Genomic DNA, 21,846 nt, shown 5'->3' with positions numbered 1-21,846 from the left:
AAGAGCTGCACATTTCATAAGCTCTGCTGTCATCCAAAGTGACATAATATTGTTGCTGAGTAAGTTTCAATTAAAACGATGTAAACTCTCCATGTTTGGACGTGGAGAATGAGAAAATGTTTGTATTTGGTAAAGTGGTAAAAGTCTTACGTGGGATTCAGAATTACCGTATTCCATTGAAGAAGCTGGGAGTTGCTTGTAAAGAGGTCAAAGGAGGCCAGAGGATAAAGAATATGAATCTCTTATAAAACAGATGAAATTGATAGTGGTATATGTACTATGTATTGAAAGGGACCAACATGCCCAATGTAAGTGTTCTTTTAGTCTGAGAATTTAATGAAATACAAGTCAGGAAACCTTTATTGGAAAGCTTCAGGGCCACCAGATTTTTCAGACAAAGGATATTCTTAGTTTTCAAATACGCCGACTATTCTAAGTCTGTTTGGGCCTGAATAGATTAAAGCCAAAGTTGCTTTTTCCCAAAGGGATTGAACTCAGTGTGTCGAAAGGTCCATTTGGCATAGCTTTCAAAAGGTCCAGTTTTTGACTATGCAGATAAAGGATTTTCAACATGTAGTAGCTATGAAAAGATCTGGGACAAAGGTCAGACGTCTGTCTATTCCATATTTAGATATGGTGACCAGGTTTAGCGTATCCATGGTGATCAACAAGAGGATTGTATTATCCCAGCTGATGTTATTACTGGACAGACATCTCTAGCTTGATGGATCATTGTTTTGTTTTGGTTTGGACAAGAAAGTCTCTCACTGAACCATAAGCATGCACTGTTGTAGATTTTATATTAGCAATAAAACAGAAGTTTATTAATGAAAAGAAGTGACAAGAAAATAGAATGAACCAATCTAAATGTAAGTCAAAAATGTGGTGCTGGAAAAGCGCATCCAGACAGGCAGCATCCGAGGAGCAGGAGAGTCTGTGTTTCAAGCATAAGTTCTTCATCAGAAATGATGCTCAAAACGTCGACGACTCCTCCTCGGATGCTGTCTGACCAGCTGTGTTTTTCCAGCACCACACCTTTTGACTATGACTTCCAGCATCTGCAGTCCTCACTTTCTCCTTTTTTTTCCAATCTAGATGTAACAAATGTAAAGAGTTTGAAACACAAGGTAAAAGTATAATCCCATCTTTGCAGGCCCCAAAATCTTCCCTTGTGTAGTACTAAAAATCACTTCTTGTCGGTGCTGACGACAAAGAAAAATGTTGCATCAGACCGTCCAGAAGAAGTTGTAAATCTGGTGACATGATTTTCATAAAATACAGAAGGATGCAGGAAATGGAAAGGGGCACAAAAGGTTATTGCACATGACAAGAAAACTTTCATTATACAACACCAATATTAGGAATTTTGAGCTTAAAGAAAATGCAAGAAAGTGTTGATGATAAAGCACCATGTATTTTGCATACCTATGAATTCTACAGTTTGGAACCAGAAGGGAGGACATAAGAGATCAGTAAATACATATAAATACACATACCAGTCAAACAGTTTGAAAAAGTAATCTCATGGGCCCAGTGTAGGTTCATGAGCAGGTTAGCAATCAACAATTCTAGAGGTAAAAACAGATTCTGATTCCTGATGAAGGGCTTTTGCCCGAAACGTCGATTTCGCTGCTCCTTGGATGCTGCCTGAACTGCTGTGCTCTTCCAGCACCACTAATCCAGAATCAACAATTATATCATGAGAGGATGACCACAATAGTGAGATATCTAGAAAAGTTTACTAAAAACTATAACTTGGCTAAATGTCCAAGATGACAGCTGAAAAGTGAGGGCCATGGGGCAGTAGGGAATGAGTGTGGAGAACTGAAACTCAGTTCCAGTACTCACTCAGGAGATGCACTTAGGAGGAAAAGGCCATGTACAATTAGGATTTCTAGCAGATATCCCAATAGCAAATCTTAAAGCCCTTTCTATAACCTTGGATACACAATTCACTGGGACATTGATTCCAGTACGGTTCATAGGAACCTCATGGAACAGCTTTTTCCCCAGTACTATGTGCCCCATGAGTCAAAACCCATTTCTTCCAACCTAATCTTTGAACCTTGCATTTATTACTCTAATATTATGTACCCCACATCATCTGCACATGGCTTAGGTAGTAGATTAGATTACTTAGTGTAGAAACAGGCCCTTCGGCCCAAGTCCACACCGATCCTCCGAAGAGCAACCCACCCAGACCCGTTCCACTACATTTACCACTTCACCTAACACTACGGGCAATTTAGCATGGCCAATTCACCTAACCTGCACATCTTTGGACTGTGGGAGGGAACCGGAGCACCCGGAGGAAACCCACGCAGACACTGGGAGAATGTGCAAACTCCACACAGACTGTTGCCAGAGGCTGGAATTGAACCCGGGTCTCTGGCGCTGTGAGGCAGCAGTGCTAATCACTGTGCCACCCCTCCATAATTCGGAGATTATTGCTTTTGTGGTTCTACTTTTTAATTTGTCCCCCGAACTGCTTGCAATCCCTCAGCAGAACCTTTTTCCTAATCGGACCAATGTTATTGGCCCTAACATAGACCACAACAACTGGATTTTTCCCCTCCCACTCAAGTTACTTTTCATCCAAAAGAGGTCATGGATGTTGAGTAGAAAGTAAGTCTTTGTGGAATAATGTACATTCAACAAAAAGTGTAAGTGACAAAGGCTTAGGATACATGTAACCTGTTTAAAACCGATGCTGGAGAGAAATTATATAGCTTCAGTGAGTAGATCATTTCACTAAGAACAATGCATCTTCAGAAAAATATGTTGAAGATTGTAGAAGAAGGATATCTCATTATGTAAGTGAGAAATTTTATGTTTTAAATTTATATGTCTATCTTCATTTTTGTTCTTAAGAATGACTGACTCTCATTAATTTTGTCTGATAATGTTCCTGTGAACCACTTCGGGATGTTTTACTGTGTTTAAAAACACTGTAAGTACAAGTTGTTGCCATGACTGAATACTTGTTTGACTCTGGTGATTCAATCCGCATATCTTCTCCTTCCAGCTGACACCAATGGTTTGTGACCTGCTTTGTTTCTCTATTTTTGGCTGACCCATTTTCTTGTTAACAATTTGAATCTCACTGTCCAATCTTAATTCGCCCCGTTTATCTTGTATCTCTGCTTGTCAATCCCCCAAAGCTTCTTTAAATGTCTTCCCATCACCTCAGGCTTCCCTGAAGTATTACTGAGTTAATTAAAGCAAATAAAAATGTAAGTATCGAATCAAAATATAAGTGTTCAAAGAATAAATTAATACTTTCTTTCAGCAGTGAACAAATCATAGGTAAATAGTAATAAAGGCCAAATACTGCAGATATTGGAAATCTTAATGAGTACAGCAAATGTTGGAGAAACTCCGGTCTGATGTCTGTCAGACAACAGTCCTAAACAAGTCATAAGAGAAAGAAGGATCTGGCCCAGTGGGCCAAGGAGTGACAGGTGGCATTTAATTGAGTTAATGTGAAGTGCTGCCTTTTGGAAAGGCAAATCAGGGCAGGGCTTATACATTTAATGGTAAGGTCCTGCGAAGTATTGCTGAATAAAGAGACCTTGGAGTAGAGGTTCACCTGACCTGCTGTGCTTTTCCAGCACTACACTCTCCACTCTGATCTCTAGCATTTGCAGTCCTCACTATCTCCTTGGAGGGTTTGAGCTATAGGGAGAATTTGAATAGACTGGGGCTATTTTCCCTGGAGCATCAGAGGCTGAGGGGTGACCTTGTAGAGGTTTACAAAATCATGAGGAACATGGATAGGGTAAATAGCCAATGTCTTTCTCCCAGGATTGGGGAGTCCAAACTCGAGGGCCTATGTTTAAGGCAAGAGGGGAAAGATTTAAAAGGGACCTAAAGGGCAACCTTTTCACACAGAGGGTGATGAGTTTATGAAACAGGCTGCCAGAGGAAGTGGGGAATAGAAAGGATTGAGACTGATATGGGCCAGATGCTGACAAATGGGACCAGATTTATTTAGGATATCTGGTTGCCAGATTAGATTTAAGGGTCTGTTTCTGTGCTGTGCATCTCTATGGCTCTAGTCATGACAGGGCTGCAGTTAAGAAATGGATACATGTCCAAGGCTGGTTGGCCAAGAAGGAAGAGGTCGTACGTCAAAAAGCACTCTATTTCAAACCCACTCATGCTAAAGGGTTTGAAATCTTCAGAAGTGAATAGTGTAATAACAGTTGCAGGGATAACACATCTTGGCAATGCTGTTGAATGAGTAAAGGCTGAAAGCAAAAACCATGATGAGAGAAGTGAATTGGAATGTGGCCTGGCAAATCAGGCAGCCAAAGAGGGCAAATAGATTATTCCCAAGGCCTGCTAAAAAGGTGTTAGAAGTAAGCACAGAGGGGCCTCAGTTTTTATTTTGAATGTGGAATACTTCATCAAGGGAAATACACCTGGAATTTGGAGGTGCAGCAACACCATCTAGTGTTAGGAAGGCTAGTGAAGTCCCCATGTGTACAGTAAGACATAAGGTTTAGGAGCTTTATACACTGTAATAATACACAATGCATTACTCATGTAACATGGAACTGTGTATCCGGAGTGCAGAGGTCACTAAACTGGGAGATATGAAAAGTTGTTGGAGGGGCTCACAGAGGGTGAACTGAGCTGAACTAGTAAGATTTGAAATGCTAACTCGAATAGGCAAAGGAGCATTGTGGAATATTTCTTCATTACTTTCCGTTCCCTATGTTTGGAATACAGCATCTTTTTTCTGTCCTTTATAATAAAGAATGAATTGAGAACACGGTTGAAACAAAATATTTTCTGGGAGATCTTTGGAAATTTTGAAGGATGCTGGTAAAGCAGAGGAAAGAGAATTCCAGAAAGCAGTGACATAGCTGACTGGAACGGATATAATTTGTTAAAAAGTCTAATAATGGGATGAGCAGAAAGTGAGTAGAAAGATATAAGGATAGTAAGGTAGCAAATAAATAAGAGACACGGCTGGGAAATTTGATGTAACATTCATCTATTCAGACTTTTCCATCTGCAATCTGTTTGACTGGAGCACCATTGTTGTAAACTAACTACTTGAGCATCTTCTGATGAAAGCACATCACACTCCATTTGTAATAGAAATAGCTGCAAAATCAGTCTTTATTGGTGTAAATACTTAAATTTAATTTGAATTTTAAAGTTTCTAACTAAATTATCAAAACTATAAAAGCTGCATTAACTGTAAATTTGCTGCCTCATCTGTAAAAGAACAATTTTTTAAGTTAGTAAATTTTGCAAAAATTGCAAAAAATACTTGGACAGAACAGTTATTGGAAATATGTCAAATTAACGCAGAAAAATGGTGCATAATAACAAGAGTTTTACTTAGCGGTGCAGCATATTCCCCCACCCACCACATGTCAAATCTTCTCCCTCCTTCTTATTATTACAATCATGGTTAAGATGTAGTTCCATTGATACCAGCTAGCCAACTAATCATTCAATAAATATAAATCTAGATACCAAGTGTTGGTAGGCTGTTCACTGCAAAGACACCACTAGCATGCAAAATTATGCCGTCAGCTGACAGACTTAGTTTTCCAAAAGAGGATCATTAAATAGCAATCAGAAGTGGAAACCCTGAGTCCATTTCTCGCTGCCTGGCCAGCAATAGCCCACTGTTGCACTAGCTCTAATTAGTTATTCATAGACCAGAAATCATGTCTGTGTGTACTATATCAAAAAATGCATTGTCCACTGAAGTTGCAGTATGTCTTTTTAAAATACAGTCAAGTTGTCAACGTTAAAACATCTGATGAACACTGAATCATCATAGAAACCCATTATCCCTGCAAGACCTATTAATATATAAGGGGTGATGCACCCCTCGCAAAGGGGCTCATAACAAGGGGGTTACAGTCTCAAAGTATATGACAGGCCATCTTGGATTGAGGTGTGGAGAAATTGTTTCATTCAAAGGGTGCTGAACTTTGAAATTCTCCATATCAGAAGGATGTGAAGGCCAAGTCACTGAATATACTAACAAAGAAATAGATTTCTTGAAGTTAAACGTATCAAGGAGTATAAGAAGAATATGGGTCTATGGCATTGAGATAGAGGGTCAGCTGTGATAATGTTGAAAGGTGAAGTGGATTTGGGCCAAATGGTCTATACTTGTTCATATTTATCATGTTTCTCTGGAATAACAAACTCAGGAATGTAGCATCAATCCCAGCTGAAGTGAACTTGCATTGAATCAACAGCAGGAAGGAACTCTGAGAATGATCCTAAGTATTACCTTATGTAACATGGGACAATTAACACAGGACTCAATGATTCAAATCAGTGCTTGAAACAAGCTATTTCAATGGTGCCTTTACTGGTATCTGGGGTTGCTGTCAGGGCAGGTGTGCTGCTAGTTAAAAGATTGATTGAGTTATTGAATGGTTGATGTTCTTAAAGCATCAACCTTCATTATTTTAGATACAAATGAACCATTGCACCATGATGCAAACAAGCAGGAACAATAAATAAACAAGTTGTGTCAAAGGATAAGTATGTGTAAGAGAGGTAACACCTGGATTGCTATAACCGTGCTCAATAAAAGGCCATATGAAAGGAGGTATTGTTGTGCAATGGTAGCATCCCTACTTCTGAGCAAGGCAGCATGGGTTCAAGTCCCATCTGCTCCAAAGGTATTTAATAGCATTTCTGAACATGTTGATTAGAAAATATCTAGGAATACTAGCAAATTGGCATTGCATAGTGATTAGTGGCTCGTGTGTACAATAAATGCTGTAGATTGTTAATCCTAATAAATAGAATCTATTGTTTCTAACTTTGGACTATATTTGCTGAATGTACGTAGGTAGGTCTCTTACCTTAGTATATGCACAAACCGGGATTCTCAAATTCTTGAAGTGTTTTCTAGTTAACCCTGCCCTGTGTTTCTACCTCTAACTTCTGATTGATGTGGGGTGTAGTCAGCAAATTTGCCCTTTCCAATTTTCTTTTATTGTTGTTGACAGGTCCTTAATCAAGATCTACAGCACAGTCATTTAAAGATGGAAGTAATGGACTTAAGACAACAAATTCAACATATGAAACAGTTACTGTCTCTCCAAACACCAGAGAACAGAAGAACAGAAAAGTACAGTAGTTTTGAACTTGTGCTAACATCTTTATTTCCAGGAAAATATTCAGCCTGACAGTTAGAATTTAATATTAATTTGTAATTAAAATGCAGGCATACTTAAGTGCTATTGCACTTTATTTAAGGAGTTAGATTTTTAAACTTTGGAAAGTTGCATTCAAATCACTAGATGCAAAAGCAGCACTGAAAGAGAAAATTCTCCTTTATAATCATGAATACTCTTAATTCCAGCGATATTAATTTAACGTATTGTAATTGTCCAGAATTTTCAGCAACTTTCTAGCGGTTTTGAAAAATTGAATTAATGTTTAGAGTCCAGTGACCTTTCTTCTGAAAAGGCATTTTCTTGCTGCTCCTAGTTCTGAGGAAGGGTAACTGAACTCAAAACTTTAACACTTTTTTGTTTTACTCCACAGATGTTGCCAGACCTAGTTTTCCCTTAAGTTTCACTTTTTGTTTATTTAAGATCTCCAGCATCTGCAGTTCTTTGGTTTATTTTAAAAGATTATTGCCATATATTTTTGCTTAATTCCATTTTTAATCTGATTTTGCATCCACCTTACAAGACTTCTATTGATTCGTGATCAAGTATCAATTCAATTTCCTGTCATGACCAACATGGGCCTTTCCATGTATCATGTCTGTTACTGCCCAATTTACAACACTCAACTTTGTTCAGATGGGGAAAAGTTTGAATATTTCAGACAAGAATTTTATTTCAAATCATTGGGCGTTTTGTGATATTTGATGGCAACTGCTGCCAAATTAGGGAAAAAACCTAGTGTTCTGGTCTACTCCATTGTAGCTTAATCCCGATATAATATATTAGCCATGTGGTTAAGTACCATAACCTTCCAAAAAAACATAGAAACATGGAAAATAAGAGCAAGAGAGTAGGCTGTTTGACCCTTCAAGCCTGTTACGCCATTCAGTCTGATCGTGGCTGATCATCAAACTCAGTACTCTGTCCTTGCTTTCTCCCCATACCTTTAGATCTCTTTCACCTTGAGAATGATATCAGATGACTCTTGAAAACATTTAGTGTTTTATCTTCAACTGCTTTCTGCGGCAGAGAATTCTATAAACTCACTGTACTCTAGGTGAAGGAATTTCTCCTTATCTCAGTCCTAAATGTTCTTCTCCATATCCTGAGACTGTGATCCTTGGTTCTGGGCTCCCAGTCATAAGGAACATAATTACTTCTTTTACCTGTAGTCCTGTTAGAATTTTGAAGATAATTGAGATTCCACCCCCTCCTGCACCCCCCCCCACCACAAAATTGCCTTAGTGCTCTAAACTCCAGTGAAAAAGAGTCCTAATTGATCCAGTCTCTCTTCATAATAAGTCACAAAATGTAAGACTGGTGGACAAATCTTTCATGATCAAATATGGAAGAGCTCGCCATTAATAGATACAAAACCGCTGAAAGGAAAAGCCAGAGAACTATCAACCACGTCAGTGTAGGGAGGTTGTTGAAGGGGATTCTGAGGGACAGGATCTGCATACATTTGTAAAGACCAGGACCGATTAGGGATAGTCAGCATGGCTTTGTGCTTGGGCAATCATATCCCAAATTTGATTGAATTTTTTGAAGAGGTCACCACAAAGATTGATGAAGGTAGAACTATAGACATTGTCTAATGGAGTTGAGGAAGGCCTTCAATGAGGTCCTGTGTGGTAGACTAGTCAATAAGTTTAGATCACATGGGATCCAGGGAAAGAGAGCCAATTAGCTTGATGATAGGAAACAGAGGGTGGGGCTAGACTGTTGTTATTCGGGCTGGAGGCCAGCGACTAGTAATGTGCCACAAGAATCAGTTCTAGGTCCACTGTTGTTTCTCATCCAAATTTTTGATCTAATATAGGAAGTATGATTAGTAAGTTTGCAGATTACATCAAAATTGGTGGTATAGTGGACTGTGAAGGATGTTATCTATGATCTTGATCAAATGGATCAAGAAGTGGTAGATAAAGTTTTTAATTTAGATAAATGTGAGATGTTGCATTTTGGTTAGGCAAGCCAGGGTAGGACTTATGCAGTTAATGTTAAGGCCATGGGGAGTTTTGTTGAACAGAGGGACCAAGGGGTGTAAGATTCATAGTTCCTTGAAATGGGCAGAGCAAGTAGACAGGGTGGTGAAGTAGACAAAAAAACTGCAGATGCTGAAATCCAAAGTAGACAAGCAGGAGGCTGGCCACGCAGTATCAGGAAGTGGAGAAGTCAACGTTTTAGGTGTAACCCTCCTTACACCCAAAGCATTGACTTCTCCACCTCCTGATGCTACCTGACTTGCTGTGTTCTTCCGGCCTCCTGCCTGTCTACTGGGATGGTGAAGAAGGCATTTGACGTGATTACCTTAATTGGCCAGAACATTGAATATGGGAGTTGGGACATCATGTTGAAGCTGTACAAAACATTGGTGAGGCCACTTTTAGAATACTGCATGCAATTCTGATCATCCTGCCATAAGAAGGATGTTGTTAAATTATAAAAGGTCAAGGAAGAATTTACAAGGATGTTCGGACTAGAGAGTTCCAAGCTATAAGGAGAGGGTGGGACTTTTTTTCCCTGAAGCGTTGGAGACTGAGGGGTGACCTTATAGAGGTTTATAAGATCATGAGAGGCATACATGAGGTGAATAGCTAAAGTCTTTTTCCAAGTGTAGAGGAGTCCAGAACTAAAGGACATAGATTGAAGGTGAGAGGGGAAAGATTTAGAAGGGACCAAAAAGCCTGTGTTCATGCTGTATGACTCTATGGCACTAACAAAAATTTGTTACATGAAGAAAGGAAAATTCCTCTTGGTAATTTAAGGCAAAAAGAAAAATGTGTATGTTTGTGTGACTATAATTTTATATGATTTGTATAGTTAGTCCTGACACAATAATTATTTGTTTTGCTTTCTCTTCACAGACTTATAAAGACTTTACTTCCTGCATTCTGCCAACTGTATCAAACTTCAAAAGAAGCTGGACTTGCTTCAGCAGCTGCCATGGGTGCATTTGTGGATATGGAACAATTAATTCATCAGGAGAAAGGGATTGCATGGGAAGATCAGATTATGGAATTACCAGAAACTATACCTGATGAGCAGCTAAACATTTCCTCTATCATGAATTACTCCCAGCTCACCTATTGCCAGGCTACACCATGCAGTATGTAAACTTATGCAGTGTATTTCACTTAGCTGGAAAGATAAACGATTGCATAATTGCAGATGATTCATTTCTAACCATTATTTTGTAGTTTGCTGCTGGAAAGGATATTTCACCTCTACAGATGCAGAAAAATGCTTTTACACAAAGATCAGAATAGTACAGATTTATTTTTTTTCTCAATCTAGTCTAACTGAGCTACATCTAAAAAGGTTTAATCTTACTGTTTCTGAATTTGTGGCCAAAACAATTCTGTTATAGAAACAGAGAGGAATAAGGAGCAGGGCTAGGTGATTTTACCCTTCAAGCCTTCTCCACCATTCAATAAGAATGTGGCTGATCTGGTTTTGGTCTCATTTCCATTTTCCTTTCTGCCCTTAGACATTAGATCAGGTCCTGGAGATTAATCCACCTTTATTTTCTCTCAAATCTCCCAAACTTCCTCTTCTGTAAAGTGAGCTTTTTTAAAAAATATCAAAATTTTGATATCAAATTTCTCTGCATTCTCTGAACTCCATTTCTTTCTCCACAGTAAAAACTGAGGCAAAATTTTGTCAAATGTCTCTCATCAATTAGTTGCACACGATTTTCCTATCACAGAGCAATGTTGCCTATGCCTGATTAAATCATGATAATAATGTACTCTCGCACCTTCACTCCTGAAGGTCCTTAGGCTGACTGGCCCATAGTTTCCTTCTTTCTGCCACTTTCCTTCCTTGAATAATGGGGATACACTTTTTATTTTCCAATCCACTGGATCATTCCAGAATATAAACAACTTTTAGAGGAATATAACCATTGCATTGACTATCTGTGCAGCCACTTCTTTTAAGACCATAGGATACAGGCTCTCTGGTCCTGGGGACTGTCAGGCTTTAGGTTCAATAGTTTTTCTAATGCCTTTTCTTGATGATAGTGATTACATGTGTTCCTCTCTCCATTATTCTCTTGCGTTTCTATTATCTCTGGGAAGTTTTCTAAGACTTCTACCACATAAGACAAAAAAAACTGCTTAAAGCTTTCTCGATTTTTGTTTTCCACTATCTGATCCCCAGACCGACTCAAGAGGCCCAATGCTCGCTGTAGTTACTTTTTTTCCTATTCAAATACTTGTAGAAAGTCTTACTTTCTGTTTTATATTAATAACTAACTTTCTCACTTACCATGCTTTTTGCCTCTGTTATCTTTGTATTCATTATTTGCTGCTTCTAAAAGTCTGCTCAATCCTAATTTTCTACTTCAATTGAATACCATTCTGCTTCAATATAATGCCATTCACAGTTTTCTTGTTAAGCCACAGATGATGCATCCTCCACAAAGGCACTGCCTTTCTCACTGGGATAATTGTGGTTAAGAGTTACTAAGAATCTAATTAAAAGGCTGCCACTGCAACTCTACTGTCCTAGTTCTTTTGCCCAAAACATGGAATTTCCTGGTCCTTGGATGCTGCATGACCTCTGTGCTTTTCCAACACCACTCTAATCTTGTCCTAGTTCTTAACCTAGCATACCTTAGCTAGCTCACCCTATACTGTCAAGATTACCTTTCATTACAGACCACTCCGGACCCCCTCAAAACATTTCGGGAAAGTAGCCAGAGTAAAAGAACCTTATTTGATAAAGTTGTATATTCAACGGGATTTCACTGTTCTGGTTAATGTGAAAGGTCAAAAGTGTGTGTGGCCTCTCATCTATAAACATCATTTTATGTACATTAATTATATCAATCAGTCATGTCCTACCTCCATGTCATTTTGTTTCTGAATATATTTAGGTTCAGAAGGAAGTCCTTCCAGACGTCTACAGGTAACAGCTGAAAAAGTAAAAAATGGCAGATCTCCTGATCAGTTGACGTCGTCAAGAGGTAAGTGGAACATTTACCAAAGCATTCAAGAGTGCACATTGTTGATGTGCCAATATATCATATCAATATAATTCAAATAAGCTTTCTGTTTGTATTAGCTACATTATGGTCTGCTTATAGTTGATAATTTAATGATGAATCTGCTCATAATTTAAGGAAATCAAAATTGGGTTTGTTCAATTTTCATCATGTGCAATGGATTTTTAAACTCTAGGTCAGCATGCCTGGTATTGCCCTGTGCTCTGGGCCATTTCCAATGACACACTGGCTGTTGTTCGGATTAGCTGTGTAGTAATCTGGAGTTGCTCAACTCTCTAAAATAACCAACTGTTGAATTCAGCTGGTAATTGTTTTTTTTTGCTGTTAATCAGCTCTTAATCAGTTTTAAAGCTGGGCCAGAGCAGAAGTTCCATTCAACAAATGGGGCTATTCAGGTGCACAGATACAAGAGTTTCTTTCTATTAAGCTTTTTCTGTACACTTGAGGGACATAGGCATCATTGGCTGGCCAGTATTTATTGTCCTTAAGAAGGTAGTAGTGAGCAGCCACCTTGAACTGCTGCAGTCCACATTCTGTGGGTAGACCCGCAGTGCCCTTAGGGAGAGAATTCCAGGATTTTGAGCTAGCGACAATGAAGAAATGGCAATATATTCCTAATTCTGGATGGTGAGTGGCTTGGAGGGGAACTTGAAGGTGGTAGTGTTCCCGTGTACCTCTGCTCTTATCCTTCTAGATGGAAGTGGTCATGGATTTGGAAGGTGCTGTCTAAGGATCTTTCATTAATTTCTGTAGTCCATCTTGTAGATGGTACACACTGCTGCTGCTGAGTGATGGTGGAGTTAGTGGATGCTTATGCATGAGAGGTTTTCTCCTGGATAAAGTGGGAAGTATTTTATCACACTTCTAACTTGTACATGGTAGACAGGTTTTAGGGAGTCAGGAGGTATTACTCAAAGCAGTATCCCGATGTCCTTATCTGTTCTTGTAGTGACTATATTTCTATGGCAAGTTGAGTTTATTGTTATTCTATTTGTTTTCATCATCACTTGTTAGACCAGCATATAAGCATTGTGTGATTCTTGTACAAGGGCACTCTGATCCCTCTCTACTACAAAGTTCTCCAGCCTTGCTCCATTTAAATCACATGCTGCTTTTCCTTTTATTCCTACCAAAAGGACAAATTTAAATTAATCCCCATTCATCAAAATTGGCTTAACCTCTCTATGCCCCTTTGCAGACTCTCCACCTCCTCTGTCAACTTGCATTCCTACCCATCTTGGTGTCATCGCCAAATACAGCTATCCTTCATTTATACAATTGATACATTGAGTACATAGTTGATCTCTGTGGTACTACACTGGTTATAGTTTGTCAACCTGAAAATTACGGATGTATCCCTGGTCTCTGCTTTCTGTCAATTAATCAATCCTTTATCCATGTATTATTGCATGTATCCATTGAGGCAAGTAGGGGGATTCTGAGTTCAGGAGTAGAGGAACCTCAGCTTTTAACCTTAACCATTAGGTATGAAATTCTTGCTCCCTGTGTGGATGAGGAAAAGGGCTGCGGGATGGATGAGACAACTGACCATGGCACCATGGTGCGGAAGGCCATTCAAGAGGGGTGAGCAAAAAGACCCCCTATAACTAAGGTAGTTATAGGGGGCCCGATTTTTAGGGGACAGATAGTGTTATTTGCAAGCCGGATAGGGAGTCCCACATAGTGTGTTGCCTGCCCAGTGCCAGGGTGCTGACTGGCTTGAAAGGATACCGGAATGGGAGGGTGAGGATCCAGTTGTTGTGATCCAAGGTAGGATTGACAACATTGGCAAGGGTAGGATGGAGGACCTGTTTGGGGGTTACCAAGCACTGGGAGCGAAATTAAGGAACAGGTTCTCAAGGATCATAATCTTTGGATTACTGCCTGAGCCAAATGCAAATTGGCTTAGGTTCAAGAAAAGTAGAGAAGTTAATGCGTGGCTAAAGGAATGGAGTGGGAAAGAGGGGTTCCATTTCATGGGGCATTGGCATCCGTTTTGGAAAAGGAGAATCTGTACCAATGGGACGGTCTCTACCCGAACCGATCTGGAGTGTTTGAGCGAAAAGGATAAATAGGGTGATCGCTTTCCAGATACTAGAAAATACCCAATTGTGCAATTTCTCTTTGCTCAATCTTTGTTCCTGAGACAGTCCCCCCCCCCCCCCCACACACATCACCTTCCATCCCAGGGACAAGTCTCATGAACTTTCTTTACACTCCCCCTCTGGCAATAAAATCTGAGCTGAAAGAGAGAGAGAAGGTGAGACCAAACTTCTACCAGGTGCGGGCTAACAAAGTTCCTGTGCCTTTTGAAGTAAGACTTCATGACTCTTAGCTTTTACTGCAAAAAAAAAGCGAACGTTCCATTCGCCTTCCTAATAGCTTGCTTCATATTGGCTTTCAGTGACTTATCAACAAGGACACCTAAGTCCCTTTGTACATCTAGGCTTTCCAACCTCTTACCATTTAAGAAATACTCTGCCCATCTGTTTCTCCTCACAAAGTGGTAATTGCACATATTTTCCTCTTAAATTCCATCTGCCATGTTCTGGCCTAATTATTAGGCTTGCTCAATTTTTTAAAAAATGTTTTATATCTCCCTCACAACACACATTCTCACTTAGCTTTTAATCATCTGCAAATTTGTACATATCCTATTTAATCCTAAACAAAAATAGAAATAGCTCAAAAAACTCAGCAGGTCTGGCATCAGCAATGGAGAGAAATCACAGTTAATGTTTTGGGTCAAGTGACACTTGTATTTAGTCCTGACCTCCAAATCATTGATATATATTTGATTTGATTTATTATTTTCACATATACCTAGGTACAGTAAAAAGTTGTGTTTTGTGTGTAGTACAGGCAGATCGCAACATACAAAGAGCAGAGGGCGATTGAACAGAGCAAGGTATACAAAGCTATGGTGGCAAAGACAGTTGGGACCCTAGTACTCCACAAGTGACAAACATCCAGCATGAGAACAATCCATTTATTCCTACTGTTTTCTGTCTGTTAGCCAATCCTTAATCAATGACAATAAATTACCTGCCTCCCATGTGGTTTAATTCTTCTAATTAGCCTCCTGCCAAATACTAGCAAAGAACTTCTGAAAATTTAAGTGTACTACCACCATTGGCTCTCCTTGTCAATGTTGTTGGTACATTTTTAAAGAAAATCCAAGTTTCCATTCACAAAACCATGCTATAACATGTCCTATCAGATCGTTTAAAAACCAAGTCTCTTTTTATCCCATGCTTTATATTAGAATTTAACTTTTTCCATGCTGCTGATGTGAGACTAACTGGTCTACAATTCTGTTTTCTCACTTGCCCACTTCTAGGATTTTAAAAAGAAATTTGGAAAACCGGCCTTTTTAGTATTTCACTCATGGCATCCCTGGCCAGGCAAGGATTTATTGGCTGTCCTTAATTGTTAAGATTCAGCTACATTGCTGTGAGTCTAGAGTCAAATGTCGGGCACGCCAAGCTAGGAAAGGATTGCAGTTGTCCTTCCATAAGGGACATTTTTTTTTCCCCTCTCAGTTGTTTCATGGTCACCATTAGACTCTTTATTACAGATTGTTGTTAAATTCAAATTCCACCATCTGTTGTGGAGGGCTTCAAACCTGGTCCCCAGCACATTACCTGTGTCCCTGGATTAACAGTCCAGCAATAATACCGCTAGGCCATCACCTCCCATAATTTTGGACCAGCAGGTGCCTGCCGGTGTTCACCTTTTAAATTAGAAAACTTTTCATTTCACGTGTCCACATTGTTTCCAGTATCTATTCCCCTCAACTCCCTTTCGAACTCATTTACAAACACTGGCAAGGTATATTCCTCAGGATTTCCTCCAACAACTTGCCCACCACCGATGTCAGGCTCATATGTCTATAGTTCCCCGGCTTTTCCTTACAATCTTCCTTAAATATTGGCGATACGTGAGCCAACCTCAAATCACCTGGCATCTCGCCTGTGACTGTCGATGATCCAAATATCTCAGCAAGCGGCTCAGTAATCACTTCCCTAGCTTCTCATAGAGTTCTTGGGTACACCTAATCAGGTCATGGGGGTTTATCCACTTTTATTTGTTTCGAGACATCCAGCACCACCACCTCTGTAATATGGACATTTCTCAAGATGTCACCATCTATTTCCCCAATCTCTTATGTTCTGCTTCACAGTCAACACTGATGCAAAATACTAATTTAGTATCCTCCCCATCCCTTGTAGCTCCACACATTGGTTACCTTACTGATCATTAAGAGGGCCCTATTCTCTTCCCTTGTTGCACTTTTGTCCTTAATGTATTTATAAAATCCCTTTGGATTCTCCTTAATCCTATTTGCCAAAGCTATCTCATGTCCCCTTTGTGCCCTCCTGATTTCCCTCACCTCCTCAAAGAACTCAATAAGATTTGTGAGACATGACCTGACCCCCTCAAAGCCAAGCTGACTGCCTTTAATCACACGATGCTTTTCCAAATGGTCATAAATCCAATCCCTCAAAATTCTTTCCAAAACTTTGCTGACCACAGACGTAAGACTAACTGGTCTGCAATTGCCAGTACTTCCCTGCTCCCCTTCTTGAAAAGAGGAACAACATTCGCCTCCCTCCAATCCTCTTACGACTCCTGTGGAGAGTGAAGAAGCAAAGACATGAATAATGACAGGATTTTTGGCAATGTGGAGGAACAGAGGGATCTTGGTGTGCGAGTGCATAAATCCCTCAAAGTTGCCACCCATGTGGATCGGGTTGTTAAGAAAGCATTTAGTGTTTTGGCTTTCATTAACAAGGGCATCAGGTTTAAGAGCAGCGAGGTTTTGCTGCAGCTCTACAAGACCACACTTGGGATATTGTGTCCAGTTCTGGTCACCCTATTATAGGAAGGTTACACAGACTTTGGAGAGGGTGCAAAGAAGGTTTACCAGGATGTTGCCTGGACTGGAGGGCTTGTCTTACGGAGAGAGGTTGGCTAAGCTCACTTTTCTTTCTGGAGAGAAGGAGGAAGAGAGGTGACCTGATCGAGGTATACAAGGTAATGAGAGGCATGGATCGAGTCAACAGCCAGAGACTTTTCCCCAGGGCAGGATTGACTGGCATGAGGAGTCTTGGTTTTGAGATATTAGGAGGAAGGTATGGAGGAGATGTCAGAGATAGGTTCTTTACACAGAGAGTTGCGAATGCATGGAATGTGTTGCCAGTGGTGGTGGTGGAAGCAGAGTCATTAGGGATGGTTAAGCAACTACTGGACGTGCACATGGACAGCAGTGAATTGAGGGATGTGGAGGTTAGGTTAGGTTATTTTGTTTTAGATTAGGAATAATCCTTGGCACAGCATCATGGGCTGAAGGGCCTGTTATGTGCTGTATCTTTTGTGTTCTATGTTCTATACCCACCTATTCTTATAGATAACTGAGATCACCTTCCAAATTTGTTTCTCAATTTCCCACTGACTAATAGGGGGTCTATAATGTAATCCCAATAAGGTGATCATCCCTTTCTTATTTCTTCGCTCCACCCAAATAATGTGCCTGGACATATTCCCAGGAGTATCCTCTCTAAATACAGCCATAATACTATTCCTTATCAAAAAGCCATTCCCCCTCCCCTCTTGCCCCCCCCCCACCCTTTCTATGGCATTTGTATCCTGCAACATTAAGCTGTCAATTCTGTCTATCCCTGAGCCACGTCTCTGTAATTACTGGGATGTCCCAGTTCCATGTTCCTAAACATGCCTTCAGTTCAACTGCCTTCCTTGTTAGGCCTCTTGCTTTGAAATAAGTACAGTCTTACCTTGTTCTCTTCCTGCCCTTACTGTTTGACTCACTCCTTTTCCCAACAGTGCCAGTCTCAGATTGATCTCTTTCCTCACTATGTCCCTGGGTCCCATACCCCATCTTATTAGTGTAAATCCTCCCAAGCAATTCTAGCAAATCTCCCTGTGGGTATATTCATCCCCTTCCAATTCAGATATGAATCTTTGAGGGAAAATGTTGTGTGTGATATCGTAAGTGGTAGACTGAGTCTTGTTGGGAAGTAGGTGCGATGATAGAGTTAATGAGTGTGTGGTAGCAAAGAGAAAATGGCCGCACATCCCGTGGTGGGTGCAGATGGTCATTCAAGTAAAAAGTGAGGTCTGCAGATGCTGGAGAGCAGAGCTGAAAACGTGTTGCTGGTTAAAGCACAGCAGGTCAGGCAGCATCCAAGGAACAGGAAATTCGACGTTTTGGGCCAGAGCCCTTCATCAGGAAGGGCTCTGGCCCGAAACGTCGAATTTCCTGTTCCTTGGATGCTGCCTGACCTGCTGTGCTTTAACCAGCAACACGTTTTCAGCAGATGGTCATTCGTCATCTTGCAGCACTACTGCACATCTTCCAAATCATGGGCTCTTCACTGACTTGGGTGGCAACCTCACACCAGGCTGTGACAACACTTGTACATAGTTGGAGTTTAAATATGGTGCATGCCATGAACTTAATAAGGCCCTGTTTACTTCATCAATTGCAAGATTTGTAAGACTAATGCTTTGGAGGTGGAGTGAATAAGTTAATGAGGTGAGTAATGCAAATTTACATGGCCAAGTCACTTTGGCTCAATGAACCTCCTCAAAGTTGATGCAACCAAATTTTGGGAAAATTTAATTGTTATAATATGTTACTTTTTATTTTGGCATTAAGATTTACTTTGGCAGATAAAGAAGCCATCAAATTAGTGTTAGTGTAGATTTTGACAAATTAAATGCTATGTCTCCTTCTCCTTCCCTCTCTTCATCCCAACCCAATTCAGTCAGCCATTTCTACTCCTCAGGCTCACTTGAGTCCAGTAAGTTGAATTCATGGAATTATACTGACTTTCTCAAAAGGATACTTGAGCCATTCCTGGAGATTCAGGCCTCAAAGACCCTCATTATCTGAATGTTTTCTTTAAATTCAATCGCGTTGATTCAATTTTTCCTTAAGTTAATTTGAATCTCTCACCATTAACAGGATCTCTGGACATTCAATAGCATGATGTTAAAAATCATCTTCAACCAATCTCTCCTGTCCTCTTAATCTCACCTCTGACACTTATGTGGGAGGAGCACATGGACATTTCTGTCCAGACCATTCATTCACCTATTTCTGCTGAATACCTCTTTCCCTTGACCTTTAAGGCAGCCGCAAAGGTTTCCCCCTACTCTAATCCTGATTTCATGCCTCCCCCTCTCGGTGCTATTCTATCTCCTGTAATGCTCTTTGTCATCTTGTCTTAATGATGAGACATACTTTAATCTTATGCCAAACAAACTGTCATTTCAGCTACAGTTGTTCCTACTCTGACCCCTCCGACTCACCACAGCAACATTCTTTAAAATTTGTCCCTTCTTCAAAGAATTCCTTCAAATTCGCAATCTAGCATCCTATTTTGAACTTCTGTTATGTCCCCCAAGTCCCTGAATGACTTTTGTTGCCTCAAAATTTGTGTGCATCTTTCCCACAATTACAGGTTTTCTACCAGTTTTCAAACAAGGAGCAAGAGAAGGCTATTCTTCCCTGATGCCTGTTCTGCTATTTAATAAGATTATAAATGATCTGATTATAATCTCAAATCCACATTCATATTCCCGTCTGCCTTAAAAATCTTCAAGGCTTGTACTCGCACCATCTTTTCAGGAAGAGTTCCAAAGGCTCACTCTAATTGCCTAATCTCCTTAATATGTGATTATCAACTTAGTTGCTTCTATTTCATTCAACAAAGTGTAACATTTCTAAGGATTCTCACAGCAAGATTAATAACAGTGGACGTTCTCATCGTTCAGTGTCTTCAACAACACCCTACGGAGAAGAGTTGCAACTTCTTAATTTTCCTAATTAACCGCACTTGTGTGGACTCCAGAACTTGCTATCAATTTCAGAGGAATAATGGTGGCAGTGCCAATGGTTTCAACATTATTACAAGTATAAAGTTCATTGCATCTAATACAGTCATCACATTTATAAGGCAATTCTCAAATCATCAGTCACAACCCCAGTTTCAACCACACAGATGATCGATGGAGTCACGCGCCCACCCCCCCCCCCCCCCCACTCCTCCAGGCAACCAGTCTGTCCTTCTCCCTGCTTTTCTCCGTTTTCCCTTTTTCCTAGTCAGTGACATAAGTTCTGTCCAGTGCCAATACAATGAATGTTTGGTTCATGCATTAAATTTCTACTTAAATTACTTTTGGTTAAAACTTACTGTTTAAAATGTACTTTAAAAATGCAGATTTTCAAATTTGTATGTTGTGAGTTTATCTATAATATGCAATCATCGTTATAAACTGAATGTTACTTTGTTATTTTGCTTTTGTAAGTTCTGGGCCTAAGGTAATTGTGTTGAAATTGGAAAGAATTCTGGGAAGCACTGATTTATAGTGATTAGGTGTGGCTTGATATTTCCAGGAGTCTTTTCATTGATGTTTCCAAATACACTGTTCAACAAAGTATTGAATTTGAAGTCTATTTTGTGAGGAAAATTTGTGGTGCAAAAGTCGAATTTATTATATTATTATCTAAGGATTTTGACAGTTTTTATTTTATCTGTGACAATTCTATTTCTTGACATTTTGCCTTGCTATAGAATCTAAGGAAAACCAACCACCAATGGGAAAAGAAGGCAAAGTATCTACTCATAAATCCTCCAGACGGCAGCTAGAGCCAGCACTGTTAACTTGCAGCGATCCAGATAAATATGCTACACAAAGCTCCAGCTTTAATCAGCTAGATGATAGCTTCTCCAAAGAAGGCTTTGCATTTTTAGACAATACACCAGAGACCTTAACATCACAGATTGTGCAGGTTCAGTGTCAGCTGCCTACCTCGAAGCTAGAACTCCAAAAGGCAGATTGTCATAGAAAAGATAAGAGCAATAATTTAAGTGGCACAGAAGATGCTGTTTCTGGAGTGAGTGAGAATCCAGTAAATATTACATACGATATAGAAGAACATGGCCAATCTGTCACCCAATCAAGAACTCGGCACTCATTTGTGAATAAAACCAATTGTAACAAGACAGTCAGTGGTTACAGTGCATCATTCAAACCCTCCAAGAATCAAAGAACTATCCTGCAAAGGTTTGTCTTATAGTCTCTGTTAAGTTTTGGTTCAAATTTTTCCCATTGCTACCATACACTCTAGTCCCATGATTCTAGTATTAATTGAGTCAGGTAAAAGAAATGTCAACTATAGTATTTTATTCATAACATGTTTAAGCTCCATTTACTTCACGATCTATTAGACCAGTCTGTACACTTGAAGTACAGTAAATTCTGTGCACGGGTGCTGTCTTTAATGTTTTATTAGTGCAATAAGCACTAAATCCTCCAGAATAATTTTGTAAATACTGAAAACTTTGATTACAGTTCAGTATTTTAATCTAATTAATTCATTTTGTGCCGAAAGTATTGTCAGAAAATACCAACAACTGTAATTGTTATTATTCTATAAAAAATTTTATTTAATTTCAGGTTTTTAGGCTTATGCTGGGATTAATTAAATTAGCAATAGCCCAAACACACTAGCTACTTCGACCCACCAGTACATTAAAACTATATTTAAGAATAATTTTTTTCTAAGTGTCTAACCTGATTAGAACAGCTATTTTTTGAAGCAATGATTTTTTTTTTAACTATTTCGTCACTTGGACT

General features: G+C 39.6%; 1 protein-coding gene across 2 annotated transcripts in view; it reads left to right on the top strand.

Moving 5' to 3' along the window:
* kif18a (kinesin family member 18A) overlaps positions 1–21,846 on the top strand; it is a 93,211-nt gene that overhangs the window by 60,222 nt on the left and 11,143 nt on the right. For both annotated transcript variants that reach the window (XM_060839096.1, XM_060839097.1), the window contains 4 exons: positions 6,999–7,120; positions 10,037–10,278; positions 12,052–12,141; positions 20,781–21,273. In XM_060839096.1, coding sequence (XP_060695079.1) covers positions 6,999–7,120; positions 10,037–10,278; positions 12,052–12,141; positions 20,781–21,273 — 947 coding nt within the window. The remainder of the gene's footprint in view (positions 1–6,998; positions 7,121–10,036; positions 10,279–12,051; positions 12,142–20,780; positions 21,274–21,846) is intronic.

The sequence above is a fragment of the Hemiscyllium ocellatum genome, chromosome 18 (assembly GCF_020745735.1).
Source record: "Hemiscyllium ocellatum isolate sHemOce1 chromosome 18, sHemOce1.pat.X.cur, whole genome shotgun sequence".
NCBI lineage: Eukaryota > Metazoa > Chordata > Chondrichthyes > Orectolobiformes > Hemiscylliidae > Hemiscyllium > Hemiscyllium ocellatum.
This window is presented reverse-complemented; position numbering and strand designations above follow the sequence as displayed.